Source organism: Tubulanus polymorphus, chromosome 2 (assembly GCF_964204645.1).
Source record: "Tubulanus polymorphus chromosome 2, tnTubPoly1.2, whole genome shotgun sequence".
In the NCBI taxonomy this organism is placed as follows: Eukaryota; Metazoa; Nemertea; class Palaeonemertea; order Tubulaniformes; family Tubulanidae; genus Tubulanus; species Tubulanus polymorphus.
Genome location: NC_134026.1, coordinates 26235886 through 26245764, shown reverse-complemented (window position 1 = coordinate 26245764; position 9879 = coordinate 26235886). Strand labels below are relative to the sequence as shown.

General features: G+C 33.2%; 2 protein-coding genes across 2 annotated transcripts; one reads left to right on the top strand and one right to left on the bottom strand.

The window, feature by feature from the left end:
* Positions 1-1949: 1949 nt before the first annotated feature.
* On the bottom strand, positions 1950-5975 carry LOC141900460 (protein DEK-like). The gene is made up of 11 exons (XM_074787382.1): positions 5888-5975; positions 5127-5484; positions 4844-5002; positions 4597-4768; positions 4370-4515; positions 4058-4281; positions 3834-3960; positions 3684-3754; positions 3523-3606; positions 3377-3445; positions 1950-3292 (listed from the first exon to the last, which is right to left on the bottom strand). Exons 1-11 carry the CDS (start codon positions 5927-5929, stop codon positions 3281-3283), a joined length of 1464 nt encoding a protein of 487 aa, XP_074643483.1. The 5' UTR covers positions 5930-5975; the 3' UTR covers positions 1950-3280.
* Positions 5976-6196: 221 nt separating this feature from the next.
* On the top strand, positions 6197-9590 carry LOC141899631 (E3 ubiquitin-protein ligase RNF144A-like). The gene is made up of 9 exons (XM_074786049.1): positions 6197-6364; positions 6576-6716; positions 6797-6901; positions 6981-7041; positions 7132-7250; positions 7337-7431; positions 7995-8139; positions 8218-8307; positions 8390-9590. Exons 2-9 carry the CDS (start codon positions 6579-6581, stop codon positions 8534-8536), a joined length of 900 nt encoding a protein of 299 aa, XP_074642150.1. The 5' UTR covers positions 6197-6364; positions 6576-6578; the 3' UTR covers positions 8537-9590.
* The last annotated feature ends 289 nt before the right edge of the window (positions 9591-9879 follow it).

Genomic DNA, 9879 nt, shown 5'->3' with positions numbered 1-9879 from the left:
TCAGACACTAATGATCTATTTCTACAGATCGCAGTCTTGTATCTTCTCTGATGGCGAGTATTGATAAAAACAAACAAATCAGCAAAGATCTTGTATCTTCATTGATAATTGTTGAGGAAGAGAACTAATAACAGCATGTTGACGCATTGTAAATAATGTGCAGGTATCTCTTGTCACTGTATAATGTAGCCGAGCTGAGTGATCAGGGACCATTTACATGTTCAATATGGTAATTTCCATGTAACGTGGTGGTGCAATGTCTGAATTTATTTGTCTAATGACTGCTTAGATAAACGCATTTGGAGATACTAAAAAAGATGTGAAAAATAACTAATACCATATCATGAAAAAATCTTGAAGGCTTTTCAAAGTACATTAATGTAATCAATCACATTTAAAGTCTCAGGTTTATTGAACTTAAATGAAATAACAACAATGATAAAATGTAAATAGGTGTATAAGTGATGTTGATACTGGATGCTATCCTCTCATATCGAGGTTTGTTTTCTACCTAAAGTTAAGAACCCCATTCATTAATCAGATGTATTTTAATAATACTTGTAAATACGTATTTTAGAAGAAATAAAAAAGCAAATATCCTTGTATTAAAAGTTTTATTCTTTTCTTTAACCTGGCAGATCTGAATTTAAGGGAAAGATTCTTAGGTTTTTCTTGAGTTCTCTGACATGAATGATTAGTTCGTCGGTATCCCGTTAGCTTGGTGGCAGCACCATACGCTCCCCTGGTGGGAATTCTGTGAACTAATGTAATACTGCATGTAATTCGCATTGAGGCTGTGAAATAGGACCTCTGGCAAGATGTTAGAGGATCGACAATAATGTATTGAAATTGATGAAATATCTGCGAAAATATATGACTATTGAACACAAAAACAATGTCTTTCTTAATTAAACATTTCTTGATACCTGTAAATTCTTAATTGTCTTGAGAGAATGGAGGATAAATAGGGATGTCCCAGGCCCAGCGGTCGTAAATGGTTCGAAGTGTTACAGTGAGGTGTCCGAACTAAAAGAACAGGGGTGTCCCAGGCTCGAACCCAGACTATACTACTGCTTCTGAGGAGTGATGTGAACGCTCGATAGTTTAAGCGTAGATTTGACCAGATTTACTCAAACTCTTTCTCCCTGGCAATAATAATTTCTATTTAAATGCCAGGGAAAGGGGTGTTTGTATTTTGCACTGATCGTTTTCTCGCCAAATATATCATGAAAGGAGAAAGTTGATATTTTGTCAGTGTCTTGGATGAATGATCATTAAAGTTGTCGGTGAATAATATTCTGTATAGATACTATAATTGATATTGAGAGTTTTTTCCAAAACTAAGATATCATCTATTGTTACCTAAAAGAATATGGAAATATCACTCAAAATTTAGGACGGATTAATATAGTATCATGGTTCATTATTATTAGGCGCCACGGTGATCTGTATTGTGGAAATATATCCCGGGCGGTAAAAAATGTGCTACGATTTAAGTTCACAGAAATACCGCTATCGTTATTTTCAGGGGCAGCACTGAACGGCTGAGATCCAACAGCGCCTCGCGATATTGCTGTGGCATGCGAGGAATGAAGATTTTTCTACTAGTCAAATTTCAGTCACCATTCAACGCTAGTTCGTTTGAAATGATTATATCAACTTTAAAGCTTTATCCAGGGGAATCTGCTTTTTAAAACGTCAAAAAGCACTTACATTTACTTTTTTGTGAAAAGGAGCACAAATCGGGGCCTTAACAGTTTTTCCAAGTAGCACCAATTTATCTTGGTTACAAATACAAGATCGTGTCTAGCTCGCCAGGTATATTCTTACATCAGCTGTCAGTACTCCCTTTTGCCACGTCGTTCCCATGTTCTTGTACGAGTATCAAGTGATATCAATTTTCCCAACGAACAATTGCATATTATAACAAACTTTTTTTAACAATAACATTTCCATCTGTAAAAATTGTTGCATTTATTGAACTTCTCAGTAAACAAGTGAATTGATTGTGAATACCTTCAATAGGTTTAGGACTACAAAGGTTACAGCCTCAAATGATATGTACTTTACTATCTTCATATCAATATCAATAGAGCTCTTACAAACTTTTGAGTTAACCATACACGAACCATTGTATTATTTCTCCAGTCTTCTGTCTGTATTTTCCATGTTTATGTATTACAAAATAAATTACTATTCACTTGTATCAATTTATCAGTATATACTCTACTTATAGATTTTACAAATTACTTATTTAATCATATGGCGCAATTTACATTTAAACGTTTGGTTTCAAACATTTCAGTAAGCCATTAACTATTTACAAGAAATTAATATCAACAGAATTTTTCATTTGACAACAGAATCATTAACATGCATGACACAGTTTTTTATTAGTCATATAATATGTGGTATATTTGAGAATTACTCCTTTTTTTAAACAAAATAAGAGAAATTGGCCGAAACGAATTAACATTTAGGTTTTTCAACCAACAAATATCAAATGTACATCATCCTACACATAAATAGTGATTAAAAGTGTATTCATTGAATATCAGATTGACATTTTGTACAAAGTTCTAAAAATAATCATTCGCTACGAAAAAGGAACACAAGATAGATACTGCTTGCAGATGTGTTAGCATATTATTATTACCATTACTTCATTATTAGCTTAACATTTTTCAAAGCCCTTCATTTATGATATTAAGAATGGACATTTTCATTTCCAGACGGCAAAACTTAACAACGAACTCAGTTCAAACAGAATTTTGCTTTAAGTGTAAGCTGTAGGAGAGATTCATGAGCTTTGTGTAAAATTCAAAAAGATATTTGATATTTACAACCCAACAGTCCAATGCATCGATAAGAAATTTACAGAAATACCAATAACATAGAATTAATTCAATTATAAAACCATGTAAATCATGCGTGATTAAAAGTTTTCTCAATTATGACATGACATCGTTGAAAACTAGCGGATGATAACAAGAAAATGAATGAAGTGAAAGATAAATGTTAAACCATGATTAATTTACACCTTAAAATGATATATTGTAAAAAAGACATTTAGGAAAACTTATCAATCATTTTGAACATGAACACAGTGATAGAGACCTTCCATTGTAAAATGCTACGAACTAGGAATTTGAGAGTATACGTTGCTAATTCTGTATCCTGTTCGAGTCGGTCCTCATACGTTACTCTCCTATCTGACGGTTGGTAAATAAATGTCTTTTGCACAGCTTAGTTTAAATACCATTTACTCCCCTTGGCTTTCTCAGGATATTAACTGAAAATATAAATAAATAAGATATCAATTTAAATTATGACACAGTTAAATCAGTGTATTCATGAAAGTTAGACATAAAGTTACCTCCTTCACTGTAGATTTGATGAAAACTTTTCGGTCAGTCAAATCAAAATCTGGGAACTTGGCATAAACCTGTGGATAACCGGTAAAAGATGACACCTGATGTTCATCAATTAAATGAAATATACGGTTAATTTTCTTTTCATTACCTGTTTACAGACAGTCTTCATTGTCACTTCATCGAAATTCACCCCTTCCAAAATTTTCTTTATAGCTGACTTAATTTCTGCATTCTGTAATTAATAAGAATATATAAACACTAAAACATTTACATTTAATCATTTCAGTATTTTGGTTACTCAATTTTTACCGTTGGCGGTCCTTTCTTCTTTTTGGCAACTGGTTCATCATCTGAATCACTTTCATCATCAGATTCAGGGGCTAGAAATAGCAACATGACACAATATTCAAACCAGGCAATGAACCACAAACTCATCCATAAATAAAACGGCTTGCTTACCTTTTCTCTTCTTGGATGGCTTCTTTTCTTTTGCAGGTTTCTCTTTTTTGGCTGGAGTCTTCTTTGCTTTTTTGGCAGTTTCCTTTTTCTTCTTGGGTTGAGCTTTTTTCTTTTTCTTCTTTGGTTTCTTAAAATCCAAAAAAAGTTACATATTGATTAATCCTAATATACAAGAATTCAATCTAGCAGCTAATTTTCAAGAACTATATATCTGGAATCATTACTTCTTCTTCCGATTCTGAAGCTTCCTCCGATTCTTGCTTTTCTTCTTCACTATCAGCAGTAGCATCCTCATTTTCCTCCTCATCCTCCGACTGTTTTCCATCGCTGTCTTCATCTCCTTCATCATCCTCTCCATCCTCCGAATCTGATGCTTTAGTTTCCTTCTTTTTGCCTGCTTTTTTCTTTGTGCTTTTCTTACTTCCACTCTTCGTTTTGCTTTTACGACCTACCGATAATATACAGTAAAATGTGGATGCAGCTAGCAGAGAGGCATATGCTCGCTCCCACAATTGATTGAATTCTGATGATCCTACCTTTCTTTGATTTATCAGGTAGTGCTTTTCCGGAAGCTTTAGGATTGATACTAAATTCAAGAATATTGGCCACATCATCCTCTTTAGCTTTACCACATTCGACATCTAGTATATTGCGCATCGCTCGAAGTTGTGGTCGAGTCATTCTGTAATCAATAGATGTTTAATCATCATAGTCTGGTGAAGGATAGTCAAAAACACAACATTCACAGTAAAAAACAACTCACTTCATTAAGATCGCGTACTTCTTCTCCCATTCAGCCGATCCTTTGGTAAACGTGAACCCGCAGAATTTCCGGATATTCCTTCGTACAACTGTCGCCTGACCAACACGACCGAAGAAAAACCGATGTAGTAATTTACAATCATCCACATTGGCTTTCGACAAAAAAAATTCAACTGCAACAAACAATAACATAATATGATATCACCTATTTCACAAACAGATTACCACGAACACTACAAATATATTACCTCGAGGCATTGAGCCAATTTTTTCACCAGTTCCTTCTGGAATTTCTAATTGTTTTTCAGCTGGAGTATTAAACGCGTCGGTCATTGCCAGTCGTTCTGTCTTCTTTCTCTCCCTCTTACTGCTGCCTTCAATCACAAATGGTCTCTCTAACAATCCAGCTGAAATAGAGATACATAAGCTCATTAATTTGCATGGAGGTAAGAAGTATCTTCTCTACATAAATACTATCAGGGCTTGAATTCGGGCAAATCCCACCCACAGCAAAAAGGCGAAATTATTTACGTTTCAATTCATCCTCTTCTTCACTCTCATCTTTAACACTTTTTTGAGGCGACACAGCATCTTCACTTTTTGAAGGGGATATTGCATCCTCTTTAACAACACTTTCCTTCTTCTTGGGCGTTACTGGAGGTGTCACAGCAGTCTCTTTTACCGGTGAAGCCTGTTTATCATTTGTGGTAGGCGTAATTTGTTTCTTTTCATCTTCTTCAGTCTCCATGTCTTCTTCAATGTCATTATTTTTTCCATTCTCATTTTTCTTTTCAGTATCCGTATGCATTTCTGCAACTACTGTCTCCGGTTCAGAAGACTTTACCATATCTTTTTTAGAAATGCTGTCATCTCCATTTTCATTAATAGCCTAAAGTAGTAAAATAAAACGAGTTACTAGTTTTATACTCTAGGAGGTGCTGACATCTATGATTCTAAGAAAAAAACAACAACACGCTTTATTTTTCAGACCTATTTTGCTAATGTACATAATATCATCCGTTATAACCGACTACGAATACAAATATAACCTGAGGGTCATGCAAAGAATCTGTTTTCGATCTCAGGAAACCGAGATAAGATCCCTAATTAGTGACAACAAAAGGTGAAAAAAAGAAACGATCAGCAACGCGGAAGTAAATTTTCATTTCGCCGCAATCGTTTTCTGAAGCAAAATTCTCAATAATCAGGCATCATATCGATTTGATTGCCAGTTCCCATCAATAACCTATAAACTCTTCGAAGAACTGTGTGTAAATGTTGCCAATACGGACCTTTTCGGCGGTGGAAACGGGGGTTTTATCAGCCTCCGACATCACATAAATTCGCTTCAAATCGGCGGTATACGACCTAGCGGGAACGCGTCAGCCAATCAGAGCGCCGTTTATATCTACAGTTCGGTTGATAATCGGTTTTGATTAAGTCCATCATGATTTCTCAATTTTGATATTCATTATCAATTTTCAAATCTAGTAATTAGTAAATTGATAATATAAATTTTATAGAATAATTGATGTGTATAATCTTTTCCTTATATCTAATAGTGTTAATGTTTGACACCAGAGGCGCATTCGGCAGCTGTCAAAAGTCATGAATTCTACTACTGTTGGTGTAAATAATTCACGAAAATTACTGAAATTCATCTAAGCTAATTCGCTCAACTGATAGGGTTTTGTGTATTTATGTATATTAAATGATGGAGAATGTGTCTGATGTATCCATATTTACATGAGAAGATTTAAACAGGATTTGTGAGTATTTTCTGTGTGTGTGTATAGACATAGTGACTTAGTGTGATGGACCTTCCATTCCAATTCTATTTCCCAGCTCATGGAGCATCCCATTGGAGTCGGACCATCCATGATAGTAATAGCTTCCTACTGTAGAAATTGCTATTCACTCGTGGGTATTTATCGTTATTTACAGTAAACCATTAGGTCTTCATAATATCCTTTTTTTCAGGGGATGGCATTTTATTCAGCCAGTAAAAATACGGTAGATTTGGCCATTGATCCGCTGATTACTTGTCGCCTATGTTTACAAGAATGTTCTAAACATGACATGTATGAGTTGGTAGATTGTAAATGCCTCTACTGTCGTTCAGTGAGTACTGTACAAGTATCAAAATAATTGATTTTATATTCTGAAGCCAGTATCATGCATTTATGGATTATCATTTTTAGTGTGTCAAACAATATTTGACAATTCTTGTTACTGAAGGAAATGTTTTATCCATAACCTGTCCTGATGGCATGTGTCGAAAACCTGGAAAAATCTATGCTAGTGAGGTAATGTTGAAATATTAACCTATATTTTACTGTGAATAACAATAATGAACTTTTCATATGCTGATATTTTGTATTTTAGGTGGAACAAGTTGTTGATCCTGAAATCTTTGATCGCTATATCAGATTAAAATTCCAGAGAGGTAAAAAAAGATCTCGGCGATCTCAGAAATTTCTTAAAGCCTACAATGTCACTAATTATGTTTTTTAACTTCTTGTATTTATTTTTGCAGAAGTTGAACTAGATCCAGCGCGGACCTGGTGTCCAGAGATTGGCTGCGAAACTGTTTGTCATGTTTGCACTAATGGTGATTTGGTTCCTGTTACCGGTCGACCAGTCCACTGTCCAACTGTAGGTATCATCAGACAGTCCATCATTTGATAGAGGCTCATTTGTTATATCGTTTAGTAAATGGATGATAATATTGAATCTTTCAGTGTGGTTTAATGTTCTGTTCAGTTTGTAAATCTAAATGGCACCCAGGACAAACGTGTGACGAGTATCTGAGGAGTGGGAAGAAGGAAGATGAAGGGTATGATGAAAGCCTGAAAACCTTTTGCAGCAATTATGTATATCATTATCATTATCATTATATATATATATATATATATATATATATATATATATATATATATATATATATATATATATATATATATATATATATATATATATATATATATATATATATATATATATATATATATATATATATATATATATATATATATATATATATATTATATATATATATTATATATATATATATATATATATATATATATATATATATATATATATATATATATATATATATATATATATATATATATATATATATATATATATATATATATATATATATATATATATATATATATATATATATATATATATATATATATATATATATATATATATATATATATATATATATATATATATATATATATATATATATATATATATATATATATATATATATATATATATATATATATATATATATATATATATATATATATATATATATATATATATATATATATATATATATATATATTATCATTATCATTGCTTTTGTGTCTATTACAGCATACCATTTACAAGTCCAGAAGATGCTGAAATCAAACGATGTCCATTATGTCATGTACCTATCGAGCGTACAGATGGCTGTGCTCAGATGATGTGTAAAAGGTGCAAACATGTATTCTGCTGGTACTGTTTAACTTCCTTAGATGTAAGTCTCATTGTTCATCCTAAGCAGTTAATTCCCGTTGGTTTCATGTAATAAATTTTATACTACATGCTTATTTAGGATGATTTCCTTTTACGTCATTATGACAGAGGTCCTTGTAAAAATAAGCTAGGACATTCCAGGGCATCTGTGATATGGCATCGAACTCAGGTTGGTACATGGATCATCTCATTTCTAAGTTAAGATTAGTCTTAGGGATGGGCCTAAAACATTGTTTGTTTTGAAATTGTAGGTAGTTGGTATATTTGCTGGGTTTGGTGTTTTGCTGCTGGTTGCCTCTCCATTTCTACTCCTGGCTGCTCCTTGTATTCTCTGCTGTAAGTGTAAGATCAGTAAATGCTGTGATGAAGATGACACAGATGGCCCTACGCCAACATGACAAAAATTCATAATCGGAAATGAATCGTTACCACTATGTGTTTTTCTGTCCACCGATAAGATTGCATTTAAATATTCATCGGATATCTCTTTAGTTGTTAACTCGTAGCTGCTAGTTCTAAATATTGAATTCAATATAACTCCAAACACGGGACTAGATTATCAGTATGTTGCTTAATTTTTCTGTTAAACTATAGATATTCAAAGTTTATGTATCATCAGAAGTGATAGGAAAATCACATACAAAATCCACTGATTGCAGTTGCTAACATGTGGTTGAGATCTCTGTAAATAATGGCTGCACAGGTGTATAGTTACACAGGTGTTACAGATTGGTATTGTTTTGACAGTTTGCTCTTTATCAAATGGAAAATATACCAATGGAAAGAAAGCAAATCTGACTGCCCTTTACCTTAGGTATCGTTCATCTATTGTTATGAAATATTTAGTTTAAAATATACGTTGTTAACTTGTTTTATGGCTGCTGCTTACTTTATTTTTTGAATGTGATATTTGTTTTATTGTTTACCTGCCATTTTGAATACAAATCACTTATATTATTTACAATATTTCTTTAAAACCGAAACATTGATTATAACTCATGACTGACAATTCTAAACCAGTGCCTTCAAATTTTGAAAGGGTCAAAAACAAAAATTTTTGTTTGTGATACAGTATGTAATATTTTGTGGAAAGTTGGTAAAATTTAAGTGGTTGAGTCAGTTATACTAACCCTGTTATAATGTTTAATAAATTCTCCTGTATTTTACAGATCTTAGTCTAAATTCACAATATATGTGCAGTATATGTCTGTAGAGATATGGGACCAGATTTCTTGATATTTTGTTGAAGACTGTTAATAATTGGCTTCTTGCTGTAATTTATGCTTATTGACTTGAATAGGCTCCTCCGATCATTTTGACGATTCCATTTTGTGTTGCCTTCAACTAGGGTCAGGGTACCAAATGTACATACCGCCATTCTACATGTATTATATAGTCATGTTCTGCGTTAAGCAGTACTTGGTCTTTTGATGCTACCGTCAATAAAAAACTTTCTTACTAACATGTACTTCGTGTTCTTCAAGGACAATACAGGGTCTGACCTAAGCACTTGTCCGATTGCCCAGGACAAGTTTTTCTCATCAGGGCAAGTATGTTATCATTATCACTTGTCCACGGGGCTGGTGCAACTTATTGTCACAAAACAGTCCCACTCGATACCACGGATGAATGTGCCACCTATTAGACTGCCTTTGTAGGGCAAGCAAAATTTCAGATATGTATGCCCCGGGCAAGTGGCTTTCATTCTTATATCGGACCTTGTGCAATAGGTCTCTATTTA